A 19,733-nucleotide genomic window follows, 5' to 3' on the forward strand; every position below is an offset into this window, starting at 1 on the left:
TGCCGGATGCGAGTGAACGCGTTCGTCAGAGAGTTAAGAGAACATGAGAGGGCGATGTGGGTGGGAGGAGAGGGATGGGGAGAACCTCCGACGTTTGAGTGTTACCAGAGAGCAAAGGCATGAGATCCAACGGGTGTTCCAAAATCTATTTCACCACTGACAAAAGATAAATTTTTCAATTTGAGATTTTAAAAAATCCTCGAAATTCCAAGTTCATACAGCTACTCGACTCAAATGAAGTCAATACCAAAATTCTATTTAATGATTTCGAAAGTCTTAGAATTTGCGGAATTGGAGAAATTATTGGAGAATTTAAGGGAAATTTACGGGAAAAATCGATCGTCGAGTCAGTTTTAATTTAGATTGAGAATAGCGACACTTGTTTGGGAGATAGAATGGGATTTTTTGAATAATCGAATTTATGGACGGATCAATACCGATTTGTAACCGAAAATAAAGGGAAATTGTTTAGTTGGTACGAGGAGGGGGGGCCCTTGAGGGTGTAATGACGAACCGATCGAATTTGTCGAGTAAGAATGGCAACATCCCCTCTATAATCTTCCCCATAGGGTCATTGTATTCTCCCCCTGATTCTTTTTACCACCGACGGAGGAAGTGAGAGGAAAAAGAGAGCATTTTCTGACGCGTATAATTCCCGTCTAAAGGCGATCAAATAATTGAAATGGGTGATGCGTAGGTGACGCAGGGACAACCCTCGTTTATCCGGAAGGGATAAGTGCGGGAGAGGAAAATGAACAAAGGGATTTTTTATGGGTGTTATTTATTCTATTTTTTTTTTTCCAAGGATAATTGATGATGATTGATAACTTATTATTTTGGGGGAATTGGATGTCCGAGTGATGGAGCATTCTCGGGTACACCGGAAAAACTCGGAAAATTTCACTGAAAAAAAATTACTGATTCAAGTCGAGTGACTCGGAGTTTAATCATACGAATTTCAGGACTGATATGAGTTGAAAATAATTTATTATGAATGCTTGGGATGATTCTTGAACCAAGTGGAAAAATTTCACTCAAATCAAGTGGAAAAGATGATTTAACTCAGAATTTGCCTTCATTGTTTGGCCTCAAGCAATAAATCATTTGCACTGTGGGGGGATAAATAGCAAAAATCGCGGTAATTACACTAGCCAATGATTCCCATGCCGACGGTTGCTCTTTCCACACGCTTACCAAGGACAAACCTCGGCATGGGATAATATCATACAGAAAACCGATTGAAGACTTGTCGAGCCGGCTTTTATAAACAACTCGACAGCCCAAACTCGGCAACTGAAAGAAATCGCCAGTTTTGCCCTTGCACCATGAATTTTTCATCATCGCCCTACGAAAATTCATCCTCAGACCGGGAAGAATGTCATCGTAAATACCATAGTTAGAGATTGGCATTGAACAAGTAGATTAAAAAAAATGCAACGAAAAAAAAAATACTAGAGTTGACCTCAGGATAAAAGAGATCTTTTTTTATTTATTTATCTATTTCTCACGGAAATTCTTGTCGCCATTTTGGGGGAGTGAGGGACGAATTGTTTTATGTTGTATCTGACACTTCAATGACATCATCGGGGGGAATAGGGGGTTCTGATATGGAGGTGATTCTTGAAATAAGATGATGAGTACGCGTTCTCGCTAACCCCTTGATTTTTATCGTCTGACACTGAATTTTCTGGTTGATGCTAAATTCAAATGGTCGAGGAATAATTCAGTTAGGGAGATTTTATTTTTTCACTTCTCGTTTAAAATACCGTGAAACATTGAAAAAAGTTTAAATGTCGAACATACGTGGCCATTGTTTAACACAAATCCATGATAAAACTACGAATTGTTGTCGCGGACAAACTACCGGGTTGGTACAATAGCCAGTGACACTGTTGCTACGAGATTACGCACATCTATGGAGACCAACTGTTTTCTCTCAATTTTTATTTTCACATTCTCTTTATCCCCGCATTTAGCACAAAAGGGTACCCTATGATCAACAACGGGATTCAGAACAAAGTGCAACGGTTTCGAGGCTATTTTTTTTTGCTCTTTTAAAATTACATTCGAAATGTCAAATCACTCGAAAATCAATTAATTTAACTGAATGATAAAAAAATTCTCATTTCTCATCGAATTGTATTGGAATTTGAAATTTCATTGGTATTATTTTTTTAATGCAATGATTTTTAATTATTACAATTGAAGATGAATTTGAGTCGGAGTCGAGGCATTGTGACTGAAATTTTTGCGGAGCGAATTAAATTGCCGGGGGTAATAATGCGGGAGTTATAAATCTCGTCCCATCAATTTGAGGGATTTAAACAATTTTATAACGTTGACGTTGTGGGCGAAGTGCACTGATACTTCTTAACGTTAGAAAGTTGAATGAATTAAACGTCCTAGACTTTATTATTAGTCACTGCCCACGCGGGACCCCATTTAGCTAAGTGCCGGGCATGAAAATCACGGAAATCACCGGTCGCTACCATCAATTGCCACAACTTTTGTGGTTAACCCCCTCAATTTACTTGGGATTGTCGAATTAAATACAAACGCATTTTATTTCTCTTTTTTTTTTGCAACGAAAATTTCACCAATTTCTACTCATCAACCTGCGGATTCACAATTCACCTGTTCAAATTTTCCATTAAAATTCCAGGTGAAAGCTTTGATAGTTCAATTTTTCCTCAATTTTTATCAAATTAAATGATTGAAATTGCGGAATTTTCAGTGAAAGCTCAATTCCGGGTAAATTACGAGGGTAAAAAAAAAAAGAATAAATCCTCGTGACTTTTGATTTCTGAGATTTCATTTTTTTTCACAGTACCTCTGTATTAATATAGCAAGACGATTCCAAATCAATTCCAAATCAATTCTAAATCAATTGCAAATCAATTGCAAGTCAATTCTAAATCAATTCTAAATCAATTCCAAATCAATTCCAAATAAATTCCAAATAAATTGCAAGTCAATTCGAATACAATTCCATGTGAATTCCACGAATTAAAAAACCATAAACCCCATTGCCCCGGGGTGCTGAGATTTCGTTCCAAGTCAATTCCGAAGGTTCAAAAAAAAAAAGGAAAAACAATAAAGTGGTATCATCTTGGGTTTCTGCATATCGCATCGAGAGTGCACGGTTACGTCAACGGCGACAGGCAGTCTGGGCAGTTTCCTCGGATGGCTATCCCTCCTTACCATGAACATTCTAACAATCTAACTCTCTCTGCGTCTCATTTCCACCATTAATCTCACCTTCTCCTGTGCATACACCTTCACCAAAGCCCCGAGGTTGCTCTTGCATTGTGGGTTTATGTATCCAGTGGTGGGCGTTAGTCGGCGGCCCGACGAGGGCAAATGAAATACAAATACACGTAGGTCATGTACAAGCTAGTTCTACTGGTTTAATACCTGAAGACTGGTTAACGTTCATCCAACACCCTTTGGGCTTCTACATCAGCTGGACTTTCTTCTGTCCATTCATCCATTTTCATCCACTTTTTTTCCAATTCGGTCTATTGATCCTTTGCCACTAATTTTTCACTATTTTCCATTTTTCATTTCACTGGAATTCCAATTTTTATTTTTTTTTTTTGCAAGTTCATAAAAAAGAAAAAGGGGGTGGGAAGGCGGGCGAAATTTGAAATGATCACTATAATTGTGGGAGAAATCGGAAAAATTCGGTGTGTGGATTTTAAGAAGGTATCGCGTAAAGTGGTGATTTTTCATTTAATTTTGAAGGAGATTGAGATAAAAATGGTGAGAAATGGGTGGAAACAGTGGCGAGAACCGGAAAACAGTGGATTATGTGTGTTTGCACTGTACGCTGTCTTTAAAATTCCCCTCTTTTCAGTTGTATGTTTGAACTACCGGTTGAATCGAAAAGTAAACTCCAGAAACTCGAGGGAGGGATTAAAGAAGCGGAAGTGAGAGATGCTTTTTTTTTTTCATCTCTTTGATAATTACCGACTTCTAAATAAATTATAGAGGGAAAAATCTCGGCCATTTGTGGAGAGATAATGGATATTTTCAGTGTCTTTGTTTCATTTCACCGCAAATATCTGGACTTTTATAATCATGTGGTGATTTGGTGGGGATAGAAAATACCGGACTACCACTTTTCTCATTTTCTCAGTATGTGAACACAACTTGTCGTGTAACAAAACCAGTCGTCTTACCACCAGCAAACCAGCTGCAAGTCCACTTCATCTATATTTCGTTAATTCACACATTCGCTGATTTATTCAGTCATCAAATGTCGCGTTGATGGGTCATTAAAATCATTGAAACAGTTCTATCGCGTGATTTTTATTCAATTTTTCTGGTTCTTTTTGGAAAAATATTTTTTACGAATTAAATGGTTTTTGGGATATTTTATGAACCTGTTTAATTACGTTCGAGATTATAAAATGACACGTAGAATTGTGGAAATCGGTGAATTTCAGGATAATCTCGGAATTGACTTCAGAAATTTTAATGTGAGGGGAAGAAATCCTGTGGTTTGTGAGTTTAAAAATGAGAGGAGGAATTCCTGTGGACATTCTAGGGATTTTGCACAATCGAGAAGTCCGATTTCATGGAAGCAATGCAGCAATGGTCAGGAGAGTGGGGTAAATTCACTATTTTTACTTGACAATTTTTTTTTTATCTCAGGGAAAAGATGACGGGAATTGAGTGGCGAAATTATTGTCAGATGAGTTGTATTTACTGGTTTTCCGAATTATCGATCTATCTCGAGAACTATCGACTTCACACTCGGGGTTGGTTGACTTTTCTGGTATTTGTATCTCATTTTCCTAATTATTGCCGACCTAATTGGCGCAATTATACGAGTGAAGGACTCGCGCCCCGACTCTCACATTTTTTCAATTTTACTTCACTTTTATTTCTCTTTTTTAATCTTTTTGTTCCCATTCACGACAACTCTTTTTTTTTTTCTCACTTCTGACGAGGACCCTTACGAAATTCAACGACAATTTATCTTTAAGATAAAAACTGTTGTAATTACCGGGGAACATTGTGCAGATTCTTCGGAATTTGGTAAAAGTGGAGATTAAAACGGATTTTTTTTTTGCTGTGGCACGTCTTTTTTTTAAACTACTCTTTCATTTTTTTTTCCGGATGATTTATTTATTTTCGTTGAGTCTGAGATTCGAGAAATGTGGAGCGAGAGCTGTGTTAACGATCTCGAGGGCCAATTAATATAACAACTGTCGAGTCAGAGTAAATCGTGCGTTGAAACAGGGAATTGAAGGGTAAAAAAAAATTGCCGAGAACTCCAGTGGCTTTACTATAATGTTTCCCGGATTTTACTTTAACAACAAAAATTACTCATTTTTGAAAAAAAAAAAACACCGCGAAATTGTCAATGCAAAAATGGCTGACTATCTTAATGAAGATGATTTTGAGATGATAAATGAAATAGCCCTACCTGGTAACCGGGAAAAAAAAATCGATTCAATTAACTCGACTTAATGTGTTTTGAGAACTCGCGGCGAATATAAAACGAAAAATTCACGTCATTACTCACAACGATCACGTACATTATCGAACGCTAATTGTCGGTTACATTGGCATCGTGAATATATAGTCGACGTTCGAAGGTGGAGAACGTATCTGAACGATACGATCTGATAAATAATGTAGGCGATGACTTTTATGAGGAGAGAGGAGGGACATTGACAAAACCACACACGCAGAATTCCATATGAACACCTGGATGCACCTCTATGCACTAGCAGAATTATTTTTCCACCCTTCTTCCACAATTTCTCTTTCCCTTCGTATCCGTAACTTCCGGCTTCCTTCCGCTGCCACTGACCCCCAATTTCATCATTTTCCAATCATTTTTCTCCATTTTCTCCCATTTTTTTTTTCTCTCCGTTTTTCCCTATTCCTCCACCATTTACATCCAACTTTTTCCTCGAATTTATTTCAATTTCCCATTCGATATCGATGGATAAATGAGAGAATTGTCAACAATAACTCGGGATCCGGTGACATATTGAATGACACGTATATGAGACTCAAAATATTGTGGAATTGAATAGTCAAGTGCAGAGAGTAATAGAACAACTGCATTTTTTTTTTCAGTCGAAATAGTTGGTAGTAACGTTTTTTTAAATGATTATTATGACTCCAGGTGAGGGGTAATTACTGTCACCATTGAGAGTCCATTAAATTGCTTCCCACAGACTCTAAAAAATCAGCCGGAAGTCCCTTCAAAACCTAAACACGCATCTTCCATTTCCTCTGGCTTTTAAAATTCTCGAGTGAAGGACAGAAATTCCTCGAATTACCTCACAATAATTCTTATACAACGCAATTACCGGTGATAACACGAATATTTAGTATTTAGTATCCGTTCAATTAAAATTCATAACAAATAAATGGAAAAATTATTATCACCACAGCATAATAATTTCAGATGACTTCAAATGATTTTCGATAAATTTAGAGGAATTTCATTGAAATTATTTGAGAAATAAAGCGTTTTTGGATTTTTTTAAAGGATATTAAATGAATTTAATGGAAAATAATTAGATTCGACAAAGAGTGAAATATCTTTGAGGCACGACGCATATCGGAGAAGGGGTTGTGACGTAGTGAGCTAAATATAACCGGAGTTTCTAGCTCTCCTCTCTGTATCTAAGGGACAAAGGTTTTGTTTCTCATGCGCACTTGTACCCCCCTTTAATTGTAAAATAATTTCAATGAATATTTTTTTATTAAAAAATAAGGTACCCGCATAGTCCCAACACCTGCATGTCACTTTATTCACAATAAAGTCCTAGACCGAGCCGGAAGATTCGGTGAATATCGACTTGACTATTTCTTTCCCACGGACAAATTGACATTATCATTTTTTACCGACTCCTTACACCTGGATGGTAATTCATTTCGTTTAATTAATGGAGTTGTTGGGCCTCAGGCCCTCCGGCGACATTTCCGCGCACGTGTGACTCATTTTCAAGTACCGGCATTCTAGGGAAATAATTAACAATAATGGTTTACAGAAAATTGAAAAAAATTATCGAAGAATATTTCTTCGATTTTTCGGGCGAAAAAAATTATTTTTTTTTTCGGGCGAAAAAAATTAAAAGTTTTTTTTTCGGGATTCTATGGACAAGAGTACACCCTAGTACGATATATTCCTCTCTGAGAATATTGAAGGATAAAAATTGCTGATGTCAGTGGACATTGATATTAAGATTTCTGATCCAACCGCTGTACATTTTTTTTATTATTCTCCAATCCTCATCTCTCGATACGGTGAAATATCGCTCACGCTGCGACACACGATGCCAAAAATACATGGAACGTACGTGTCTCAAAGAGACTAAATAATGATGACAATTTTAACGTTGAGAGACACTTTCAGTCCTTTGTTCTTGATACTGATAACACACTTCGGAGATACTTATTCATCGGGGCCACAATACATCAGGGTCAAATTTTTTTTTTCAACTGCTCAAAATGAAAATTTTAATTCAATTGCAAAAGTTTTATTCATTTTTTCTCACGTTTGCATTCGCAAACGAAATGAAAAATTTCAAATGAAAAATTTAAATGAAAAATTCAAATGAAAAATAAAATGAATAAATTGCAGATACAATTTCAATAAAAATCGGATAATTCGTTTTCATCAATTAGTCTTTCAAGATATCGCGCCATTAGACCGCGTGAATTTATCAACATCAAACGGGAGTTTATCGAAAGCCCTTTGAAAATTTATTTTTACAATAAATTCTCCACTCTCTTTGTTTTACCGCTTCGTTCTGAATCTCAAGTATCGAGGGTCATTCCATTGGTCGAATCCCTCAATTTCCCCCACCTTCTGGAGTTCTAGGGGCTAGGGGATTGCCTCGAGGAATTCAAATGCCAGTTCGGGGCTGCCTACCGGTGTCTGAACATCTTGTGGTTTTTAAATACCAATTATTTACTATCATTTTCAATTCCAAATAATTTCATCCAGTGCCGCCAAATAAATTTTCATCTCCACATTAACTTCGGAAATTTATTTGACAATCAGTGTTTTTGCAATTAAGTTGTTCTTCTTTTTCTTTTACCTTTTGATTCGGGAGTTTAACATTTTTTTCGTGAGGGTCGACGTCAATTGAAATTCCATCGGCTGAAATTCCGAATTTTAAACGTCAAGTGAAGTTTTGACGATTGTTTCATGGCTCCTCGAGAAGCTGTTAAATTCCTGCTGTCATCGTCTTCACGTTAGATATCTCTTCACCACCCATTCAGGAGTTTTCCCTACCCCTCAGGGAGCCAATGTGAGACCCAAAAGTCTTGAGAATCCAAGGGATAGGGGACTTTGGGGTGGGTGAAAACAACCGGAAAACTTTAGCGAAAGGAATACGAAACGAGGAGAAGCTGCAGAATAATTTACCGCAAAGGGGAAATAATAAAAGTACCGAAAGAATCCTTTATTTTTTGCAAATTCAGGATTTTTGACACTCCGAGATGTTTGTTAGCCCCATCGACTATGGAAATTACAAAATGGTACCGCAATCCTGAATAATTAACCCCAACACTAAATTTCTCCAAACTTCAACCATAAACTACTGATTGCACAAAAAAATGCGAAAAGACCGTTTTCGTTGGAAATTTATTTTCCCACAAAAAAGTCCCACAACATTTTTTTCTCAAATCAATGGTTGAAAAATTACACTCGAAATTAACAACGACAAAGTGCCATAAAATTCTGGTGCAATTCCTCATTAACCAATGGATTAATTTCTTAAATATAAGGGAGAATAAGACGATAATTTCACTATTAAAATTTCATGAACTAATTGTTTTTCCTGTAATTAATGTTTCAGTATGGATCAGACGAATTTGGTCAGGACTCCCCTAGGTACACATCTCCAAAAGCAGCTGCGCTGTACGCAGATCCCTACTACCTCGGTGAGTCCACTAAAAAAAAAAGGCCAAAAAAAGAGAAATGAGAGCATCTCAAACGTGATAGTTTTGGTAGATCGTAAGGGCAAAACTCAGAGCGAGAAAAAGTTTTATCAGCCATCGAATGGCAGTATCGTTTCCCAGAAACATTCTATGATGTGGATAGGGAGGGGAATAGTTTGGCTTAGTTTTGCGGTGGTTGGGCAAAATTACATCAAGCAAAGTATCAAGAAATACGTTCTCCTTGGGGAAGCTTATTGCTGTTGTTTTCCAACTGAAATAATGGGCCATTTTTACTCGACTTTCCTCGCAATTTCTCTCTCTTCTTTTTTTTTTATTATTTTTTACTCACCCCTCGCCTTTCAGGGATGGGTTTTTGTTTAATGCAGTCTCGAGTCATTTGTAATGAGTTTTATCGGGATGATTTGCAGATGGAAGTACGGGAGGTGCTCCTGGGGATCCCTGGACAGGAAGTGGAGGTGTCCAACCACCTTACAGTGGATATGCACCACCACATTTGGCACAACCAGCCTATCCCATGCACATACCACACGATCCAATGGTGAGTTTTATTTTTACACTATAAAATTGTTTCTTGGGATATGGGATTCAAACAAATTCTCTGGATCAGGCTATTTTCTAAGTAATTGCATGGTTTTATCGTTGGTTTTTTTTTTTTATCTGACTTTGTCGGATCCCACGATTCCGGGGGCGAAAAACGTTCGGAGAAAGTGCTCAAGGTCATGGGAATGGAATTCATGCAAAAAATCATACGGATGATTTACAAAATTGATTTTTTTCGGATAAAAAATTCTTCGGAATATCGACTGGGGATTTCGATTGACGGAATTTTTTACGGATTTATTTGTAAATTATGAGTTTTCAGGGGAAAATTGGTAACAGTGGTGAATATTTTTCTCTAAAATTGAAAGTTCATAATTTCTCGTAAAAGGTAAAACTAAACATGCATCAAACCGTGCACTTGACTAGAAAACGCCCTGCGTTTAACAGTGGGGTGGGTGTTGGAATTCTATATATAGGATTCAGTGAGTCATTTGACGTTATACATGGCCCAGGGGTTCTCAAAATCACCCTAGAGGCCACTCTCGTGAGAAAGAAAAAGGGAGAAGGGACAGATGTTGGATTTTTCCCACTTTTCAACCGGAAGTCTCGGTCTATTCACTCCAGGGAGGCATTCCCTTCTGACCTAGGCCACTGCATTTATTTATCTTGATGCAGCGAGAAAGCTGGGAAAATTGAAAAAAAAAAAATATACTCCATCATTATCGGGGCGATATCTTGGGATAAAATTTAGGGGAAATAACCGTGGAATATTTTTTGTCGAGAATTTTATTCTCCTGAAGAAATTTTTTGGAGGATCGTTGGGGGTTTTCTTGATGATTGATTTTTTTGAAGGCATATTCGGCAATGTCACCCAATGGCGAGCCAGCGGCGCCAATTCTTGGCTCAGCGGTGACGAGTGCAGCATCATTACCACCAATGTCAACGTTTAGGGCAACTAGTGGCACTGGTGCACCATCACCAGCATCACTGCAATACAATCACAGTCCGGGTGCACCAAATGCACCATCGACAGGCCAAAATGCACCTAGCAATCAAACACCCGCCCAGGAGACACTTGGCAAGGCACTTGCATCAGTAGTAAGCACACGAGTACGTTAAATACGTCACTCTTTTACCTAATAATTCGTTAATTATCTCCAACGAATAATTAAATAAATTCTTACGGGAGAAGCGAATATCTCGAGACCCAGTGGAGATTACGAAAAATATGACAAGACATTTTTTGTGGGAAACTTAATTTGCCGCAGATATGGTCTTGTCGGTTTTTTCGATTGGTCCACGCGTTCTCGGAATTATTATGGATATTGGAATTTTTTCTTTGATTTTATTCAATTTTAATTTTTGCAGATTTATCCAACGGACCAATCAGTGTCGAGTTACAGCAGCAATCCATCGACACCAGTGGGGTCACCTCCTCCTTTACCAGCGGCACCAGGTTGGGCCTCTGGTAATGCCCCAGTGTCACCTCATTTCACCGCAGACCCAACTCGCGGGACTATACACATGGTACGTCAATTTTTCACGATCAATTCCACAATTTTTTTTTTTATTTGGCTTTCAATAATTGTTTCACTTGGAATATCATTGCACCTTTACGAACACATATTCATAGATGAGGGGACACGAAGACAATTTATCCCACCCCTGCAATAATCATTCACAGCTAAAAATTAAGACATCGTGTCCCCTTATTCATCAATTAATAATCACTGGGTTCACATGTGCACATAGAATTTCCACATCGAGAATTAATTAAATCACTAACAAATTATTCACCAGCTTAAATGAGCGGTCAAGGTATTTCCAAAGAAAATCACGAGATAGTAAACAAAATCGTTGCACGTCTGAGGAATTCGATTTCAATTCGATATTTTAATCGATCCCCTTTCAGTTTAATCCACTCAGATCACAACAATCCCACTCTTGGTTTGTTTTTTTTTGTGTACGCTGCTGTTGATTTGGTGTTACCATTTTGTTTTTTTTTTTTTGGTTTTGTTGTTGCGTTGGTGTTTTGTGTGAAGCCGGCGCCTGAACAGCAGAGGCTAGACGATGCCATCGGCTTCCTTCGTGATCACGCCGAGGTGAGGATTGCCGATTATCATTTTATCATTTTTTTAAAACGCTGTGAATTTACTTCACTCCTATTTCTTCTCCTTTCCTCATTCATTTCTGAACTCAACTACTGGTTTATTATTAATCAATTATTCATCTCATCATCACGGTGTACATTGCCACTGGGTCACAATGACTAATGAATAATAACTCAAATATGTACAGATGTTTTTCATTGCACAAGGGGTTTATTCACATTTTCCTCTCTTTATCATTTTTTTTTTTATTTACGAACTTTCTCATCAAATTTGATGATTGATGATTGAATACAACAGTAACACATTTTCTATCGTTAATTGGCTCAGCGTAATCGAGACGAATCGTCGGATATTCTGTTGGTACAGGGATCTCGAATGGAGGAAAGACTGGACGATGCCATAAATGTATTGAGGAATCATGCAGAGAGTCAAGTTAATCTTCATCTTGGTCCCGTGGGCCCTCATGGTGCACTCTATTCCCACACGTCACCCAGTCAAATGGACCACCTTGTAAGTTTATTTTTTTTTAATCGAAGAGCATTTCGAGTTGATGTTTCATGGAAACATTTCTTTGATTTTCTTTCCTAATTGCGCGTTCTCAATTATCTCGACAACGAGGAATCCCACGAGAAAAATGAATCGAATCTTTTCTGTGGAGAATTAAATTTCCCAGAAAAAGTTCTTATCATATTCTCTCGGGAACTCTATTGTTTCCGAGATATTCTCAGAGAATCAAAGTACGGATATTTCATTTTGTGGTTTTTGAAAAGAAATTAATGTTTTTTTATTTTTTTATTTTTTTTAAATAGACGAGTCCACATCCTGCGGTGACAGTGGCTCAACCCCAAGGATCGTATCCAGTTTTAACCCCGACCCCCGACACAGACGGATCAATCAAGATTGAGAGGCTATCAGTAGCGAATGCCAGTAAGTAAAACAATGAAAAAACAATTGAGAATATTTTTACAATATTTTTTTTATCGATACGAGTCATTTTCTGATGGTATTGGGTCATCACATGGAACAATATATTTTTCCCATGCTCCGAAAAAGAGGATGAAAAGTAAATAGTAAAGAGGACTCAGTTACCCAGGTGTTCACCAACGTTGGTTTTTCCCAATAAGGAAATATTAGATAAATCACGGAGACAAAACCAGTATAAGAATTCCAATGGCCTTTATTATGCCACTGACAGTGTATTCCCTGTGGGCACCACTCACAAACATTTTTACATTCATTTTTTTAATGAATATAAAACACATTTTTTCCAAATCCAATGGAAGAAGTTCATGGTAATGTGGATTTATCTCGAAAATGAGGTGTTCCACGAAAAACTGTGTCAAAACATTTTTTTTAGCCCCTGAAATTCTTAACAGAAAATGTCATATCAAATTTTCTCCTGAACTCACTCCCTTCCGAGTTGTGATTTTTGTATTGACAAAAATGTAAATTCTGCAGAATCCATAATAACGATTCGTAATCAGTAGAAATTAAATCCCGGAAGTTTCAACCGATCAGTCCTTCGAATGAGATTTTCTATTTGGCTTAAAACTCACTGGCTGTCCATAAATAATAAAAATCTCGTAGCCGATATCAATTAAAGAGTCAGGAAATACTGATTCAGTTATATCTCCTTAAATGACTCGTACAATCCAGTGGTGATTTTTTCCTCGAGTCCCACGACTTCAAGAGGCTAAACCATTCAGATAAATCAAGTCAACTTGGCACGTACACTCGATTGTTTTCACTTATATGCCATTAGTTCCACAAAGAGTGCTAAAACACGAATGCCACAGAACCGTAAATGGTAATGAGGATGAATGAAAAAAAAATTCAATCGATGAGAGAAAAAATGAATTTGATTGAAAAATAACATGAGACGATGACTCGTTGATAATTAATAACCAATGAACACCTAAAGAAACATTATCAATAATTAGCAGAATACATCTCTTTAGAAAAGAGGAAAGATCCACCAGACAGTAGTGGAGGTGAGACCAAGGCATCGAGCAGTGATTTAGCAGCTGGTGTCATATCAGGATCAGCTGTCAACTCAACGTCACAGGGAAAAGGAACTAAACGTTCGCGCAGATAGTAAGTGTAAACAATTCAATGAAATACGATATTTTCTCATTAATGAGATCCATGAAATATAAAAAAAACAGAATGCATAATTATTTCTTCAATTTTTTCGTCACAAATCAGAAATTAAAATGAAACAAATGGAAATTCTCGATGATTTGGGGCAATTTTCTTACTGAAAAACAGTCTTGAATTTTTTTTTTATGGAAAAATTGAATATTTAAAAATGTAAGAAATATATTGGAGATGAAATCTAACTTGCTTTGTCTTTGAACAACCGTTGTTCGAGCGCCGATGAAGACTGCGACGATCCTGGCACCAAAGCGGTGCGTGAAAAAGAACGCAGACAAGCCAACAACGTTCGCGAAAGGTTAGTGAACACACGCAAGTTTAAAGCACTATGAAAAAAATATATATAAAAAGAATGGAGTGAAAAAAAATATCCCAGATGATAGTGAAAACTAATCACCAATTTTCATTTAATCAATTGGAAAGTCGTGGGGTCAAAATAGTCGAGGGATCCTGCAATTAAAAACAATTGATCAATTCACACATTTTCAATATTCATTCGTATTTATTTCTTCACATTTGGGCATGCTCTAGATTACATCCAAGTTTCTCTCATTATTGAATTGTTCTTATCAATAATTTGATTGAATTTATCATCTGTAGTTCACCGAGCACTATTTATGTTTACAGGTATTTTTTGTATGGCAGATAAATTGTTATTGATAATTTTGGAGGTTTGTTGTTTTTTCAGGATATGATTATTCGATTTAGTTTGGTATATCGTGGGATAATAATCTATTATTCAATGATAACCGATTGAATATCATCTGAATAGTGACAAACAACTGAACAATCGATGATGATTAATCTGTGAGTTTAATGTTGATTAAATTATTGACATAAATCGATGGGATTGTATCGATTATTCGGAGAATACGGGCCTTAAAGAGTGATTGAAAAGGCCTTGATTGATTTGAACCTGCGTGTGTTCATTAGTAAATGGTCCCCGAACCTTTGAGATATTTAACGAGTCGAAAAAATTAAAGATGTAATGAATTTAGTTTCTAAGTGAACGATAATCATTAATCAGGTGATTAATCGAGTATTGTTATTGCGCAACTGTTGTTCGAGCGCCGAAGACGAGGATGATGATCCTGATGTGAAGGCACAGCGTGAAAAAGAGAGGCGGCAGGCAAACAATGCCAGGGAGAGGTAAGAAAAGGAATTAGCAAAGAAAAATGCGAGAGAAGTCGCAAAAAAAATTTGTTTTTCATGGCCCGTATTCTGTGAATTAAATCGTTAATCGTTTCGATAATTTTTACAATAGAGCAATTGAACTACAGATCAAAGAGAACAATTGATAACTCACGTCAATCTATCATGTCAATCTTTAATCATTCCCTTGGTTTTATTTTTTTTTTAATTACCTAGGATACGTATAAGGGATATTAATGAAGCACTGAAGGAGTTGGGGAGAATGTGCATGACTCACCTCAAGACAGACAAGCCACAAACCAAGCTGGGGATTCTCAATATGGCCGTGGAGGTTATTATGACCCTGGAGCAACAAGTTAGAGGTAAACTTGATGATTTTGTACTTCTATCATTGATAAAACAGTAGCAGACTGATAAAATACTATTAATTGACTTTTGCTGTCTCGTTAAATATCCAATCATCTCGGAATTTATGGACTTTTGTGAAAATTCGAAGATAAATTTTTTTCTGGCAAATTTAATCAGCTGTTAAACAGATCTCTGTGATTTGCAAGTGGAATTGATTGTTTCTCAAGATAAATCAATAATTGTAAAGATAAAACACGATTAATGGAGTTTTACAGTCTTGATAAACATTGAATTATCTCGGAATTTATGCATTTTTGGAGAAAATTTCAAAAGTCATTCTGCCTGGAAAATTTAATCAGCTGCAACAAAGTTTTCTGGCCTTTTTTCAGTGGAATTAATATGGGATTTTTTTTTTTTTTTCAGAGAGAAATTTAAATCCTAAGGCAGCGTGTCTTAAGAGACGAGAAGAGGAAAAGGCTGAGGATGGTCCTAAACTGCCAGGACATCTTGCTGCACACATAACTCATCCACATTCTCATCCACACGCACACGCGCAACCTCCCTTCCCTGCCATGCCCGTAAGTACCAATTCTTCACTTCTCCATATGGATTCAACATTTTTTTTCAATAAAAACAGATGGACTGAAAAAATCGAATTTCCAATTTAAAATGAAAAAGTTAAAGGACTTTTCGTAGTTGTTAAATCATTCAACGAAATTAAAACTACTCATCTCGTTACCACTTCACTACTGAATTCATTCAAGACTCTTAAATCAATTGAAACACATGACAACTGGGTACACAAACCGTCAATTGAGCTATATTTCAGTTGGATGAATGCAAAGAGTAAAAAAAATACTCTGGTAGAGGCAAACATTAAAATTAATGGATTGAAATGCAATTCAGTAGCGAATAGGTACATGGGAACATGGATTTCGGCTAATTGCTGTGTTTTAAAATATCTCGGAATCTAAGGGAGATAGCAAAATTTTTGTAGGAACTTTGTTTTGTAACTCAGTTCAATCTACGGAAAAGGTTCTGATGATTAATGTAGATGATATTTCAGGGGCCACCACCGTCCCTTCAGCACAATCCTGCCCAGCCCCAGTAGCAGAGGTTCACCTCCGGCGTTGTTCTGTGTTAAAACTCGTGTGCAGTCAGGTCCAGGTACCCTGTAAAGTCGTAAAACGAACTGAAATTTCTCATAAAATAATGGGAAAACCTAAGGCATGAGATGAGAAATTAATATGAAAAATTATATCATATATGCATAAGGTATATGAGACTCTGAAGTATATATCTCGACGGTATATACTGTTTGAAAGGCCTGGGTGACAACCGTGCGCGAGTCCTATTTTTCGTTTATTTTTCTTTTTGATATCAGTTTATCAATTTTAAACAAAAATCAATTGTGGGGAATCGACAAAGTTAATCAAATTTTTTTCCACGTGAGTGCGGTTGGGTCTCTGGAAAAATTACCGTTTATTTTGAGCGACAATAAATAAGTATTATCGATGGGGAATTTTAAATGATTAATGGTTAGAGATGAATAAACGGAATTTTTCGATTTTCGATATATCTTTATTTTTGGTTTTTGACATATCACAGCGCATTTTGAGGATTGAATTGAATTTTTGGAGATGAAGAACCATTTGGGATATTGATTTGAATATTTCATCAGTGACAATAGATTAAGAATGGATTTTTCAAAGTTTTTGGGATTTTTATCAGATAAAATTTGGTTTTTCACTGCAAAAATTCAGTTTTAATTGCGCGAAAGGAAAATTTAGACACCTGCTACATTGGAACTGTAGATTTGCGTGTCGATAAAAATGACGATTGAAACCCCCCGATGATGCCCACATGATAAAATCCATATATACAAACGATATATATATATATAAATATAAATAAATTAAATGAATGAAAATTGAGGAAGTTGATAACAAAGATTAAAGCGAAGAGATTGAATTAAAGTGATTAGATGAAAGACCCATTTAATGAAAAAGTGTATGTGCAAACAAATGTTTTTTTAAGTTTTAAAGTAAATAAGGAACAATGAGTAGTTTTTAACTGATTAAAACGAGGGGAATATGATGATTAATTGAACAACACACACACAAGTTTAATTATAGTCGTGGTCTTTTTAGGAGAAAAAAAAAATAATAATAAATAAACAAAACGATTTAATGATAAACGATAATATTGCTAATATAAAATACGGCGGCTTAAAATTATTTTTATAAATAGCGAAGAATGAAAAATGATGAAATAATTGAAATATGGTTCCTCTTTCGATGATAAAATAGTGATGACGATTTTATTACCACGGAAACTCCCAGGATAAGTAGAAAACGATGAAATTTTGTGATTTATTCAGACGAGGGACTCATGTTGTTGTTTTTTTTTTTTTTTAATTTATTATTACTGGGGGTGGACAAGTGCCCAGTGGAGATATTAGTATTTTTTTTACGAGTTGAAATTAAAATCGTGGCAATTATTTTTCCACATGATTGTCGATTTTGTCCAGTGAAGTAATGATGGTGGTAATTATTTTCATTGGTTTATCCAAAGTGATTTGGTGAAATTAATGAGAGACGGACGTGAAATCCTCGCCTCAATCAATCGCAAAATTCATACTTCCCCTTCATCTTGTATTTCATTAGTAAAAAACAATAATCCTTGGACTTGTATTACTTGTATACACTACGATTCGTTGAGTTTACAATTGTAGATGCGTGGTAGTTAGAATGTGAATGATTAAAAAGTGAAAGCAAAACGTAAATACACGAGGGGAAATATGTGAATTATAGGTAATGAGAGTGAGTGAGAGGAGAATTAATGAGTGATTTGTCGAGGTGATGACGGTTGTATATAAATATCAGTTAAGGACAACTTAATGAGGCGCCCAGAGGCATCACTGTCGTTTCAAGATTGTTGATTATTCGTCGATGAGGTTTGTGAGTTTTCATTTCAACAGACTCTTAATATTTTCTTTTTTTTTCTCTCTCTTTCTCTGTACTCAATGGGTAGAGTACACTTGTTCCGATTTTTTTGCCAATTATCAGTAAAAAAATCTGAACGAAAATTATTGCACCACCCACGGATGATTACACCTTTTTTTTATTGAATTTCTTTGCAATATCCTCAGCAGAAAAAAATTATTATTCAATGAGAAAATCTAAATGAACGACTCTCGGTAATGAATTCGCAGTGATTCGTATAATTTGTACATAATTAGTGCCCAACGAAACAATTGCGAAATCACGAGAATCTCTGGATAATTATCATTCATAGTGTAAAAAAGTGGGGACTAAATCATTCAATGACAACTTGAATGAGTAATTGACTTTTTTTTTCTCACTGAAGAAGTCGGAATTTATCTGTTAATAGAAAAGTACTTAGACAGTTGAATGAACCCACGAGCCACATAATCGACGATAAAAAAAATGCGTAAACAATGAATTATCAATGAAAAATAAAAAGACATTTGATTTTTCCTTAAAATTTATTATCATGAGAAAAATTGAAAAATAAACCGTGAAATGCTGATCTCTGATGTTGAATGGGCTCTGATAGGCAAATGCAATGAGATAATAAAAAATGAAAATTGCAAGAAAATTTTAATTATTAAAATTTACCATCGAAGTAATTACGTTTAAAACATATCTCTCGCATAATTTGTAAATAAAACGAAAAACGATGAAAACATGAGTATAAGAAACTGAAATCAGTGAGCGCATGCCTGAGGGAGGATAATTAATGAAAACAAATATTAATTCACGATGATATCCATATTGTCAACGTTCATTATCAATTATCGATTCAATTATTATTAATTTTTATTACCAATTAATTAATTATTAGTTATGAGAATTATGAGATTCCTTTCATTTTTTCCTCCGTCGAGGAGATTTTTTTCTCCTTTTTTTTTTATTATTGCAAGGGACAATTTTTGTTTTTGAACAAAAATATAGCTCAATCGACGATTTGTGTACCCAGTTGCCATGTATTTTAATTTATTTAGAATTCTTAAATAAATTTTATTGATGAGAAAAAAAATGTGAGGGGTGGAGAGAAATGAAAACATGTATTTTTTGATTTAATTTACCTGTCATAAAATTTTCCTGCTTCTCCCTTGGCGATGGAAAATGTCTGTATTGCTGATACAAAAAATTCATTTCGCATTCCATCATTGAACTCGTCTAACAACTCCTCTAATTACATTATAATAAGATTAATTACAGGGAATTACGATATGAGGAAGCTATTACCCAAAGAGGATTGACTAAAGTACAGGCTCAGTTCTGGGGGTTTGAATGACTCCAGCGGCATCGCAGTACTGCACCCCAAGAGAGGGAGGGCGCCACACGCAATGCTGGGGTGTCCATCAAGTCGTGTTCTCCTGATACTTTTTCGAAAATTTCGAATTTTTCAGTTGCAGTGAATAGCTCTTTGATTCTCATGTTCTCCTGATACTTTTTCAAAAAA

General features: G+C 36.0%; 1 protein-coding gene across 12 annotated transcripts in view; it reads left to right on the forward strand.

Moving 5' to 3' along the window:
- The window catches only part of da (daughterless), a 30,779-nt gene extending 11,844 nt beyond the window's left edge, over window positions 1-18,935 (forward strand). The window contains exons 1-13 of one of the 12 annotated variants that reach the window (XM_011313869.1): window positions 8,414-8,514; window positions 8,835-8,919; window positions 9,345-9,475; window positions 10,330-10,587; window positions 10,846-11,004; window positions 11,520-11,579; window positions 11,916-12,098; window positions 12,398-12,515; window positions 13,529-13,682; window positions 13,951-14,040; window positions 15,111-15,256; window positions 15,666-15,820; window positions 16,309-18,935. In XM_011313869.1, the coding sequence (XP_011312171.1) occupies window positions 8,476-8,514; window positions 8,835-8,919; window positions 9,345-9,475; window positions 10,330-10,587; window positions 10,846-11,004; window positions 11,520-11,579; window positions 11,916-12,098; window positions 12,398-12,515; window positions 13,529-13,682; window positions 13,951-14,040; window positions 15,111-15,256; window positions 15,666-15,820; window positions 16,309-16,353 (1,623 nt within the window). In that variant the 5' untranslated portion in view covers window positions 8,414-8,475 and the 3' untranslated portion in view covers window positions 16,354-18,935. Of the gene's footprint in view, window positions 1-8,413; window positions 8,515-8,834; window positions 8,920-9,344; window positions 9,476-10,329; window positions 10,588-10,845; window positions 11,005-11,519; window positions 11,580-11,915; window positions 12,099-12,397; window positions 12,516-13,528; window positions 13,683-13,950; window positions 14,041-14,804; window positions 14,892-15,110; window positions 15,257-15,665; window positions 15,821-16,308 lie in introns of those variants that run through there. The other 11 variants (XM_011313858.1, XM_011313860.1, XM_011313861.1 and 8 more) reach the window with 11 other exon arrangements.
- Window positions 18,936-19,733: the final 798 nt, after the last annotated feature.

This window comes from Fopius arisanus, unplaced genomic scaffold, assembly GCF_000806365.1.
Source record: "Fopius arisanus strain USDA-PBARC FA_bdor unplaced genomic scaffold, ASM80636v1 scaffold00134, whole genome shotgun sequence".
Taxonomy (NCBI): Eukaryota; Metazoa; Arthropoda; class Insecta; order Hymenoptera; family Braconidae; genus Fopius; species Fopius arisanus.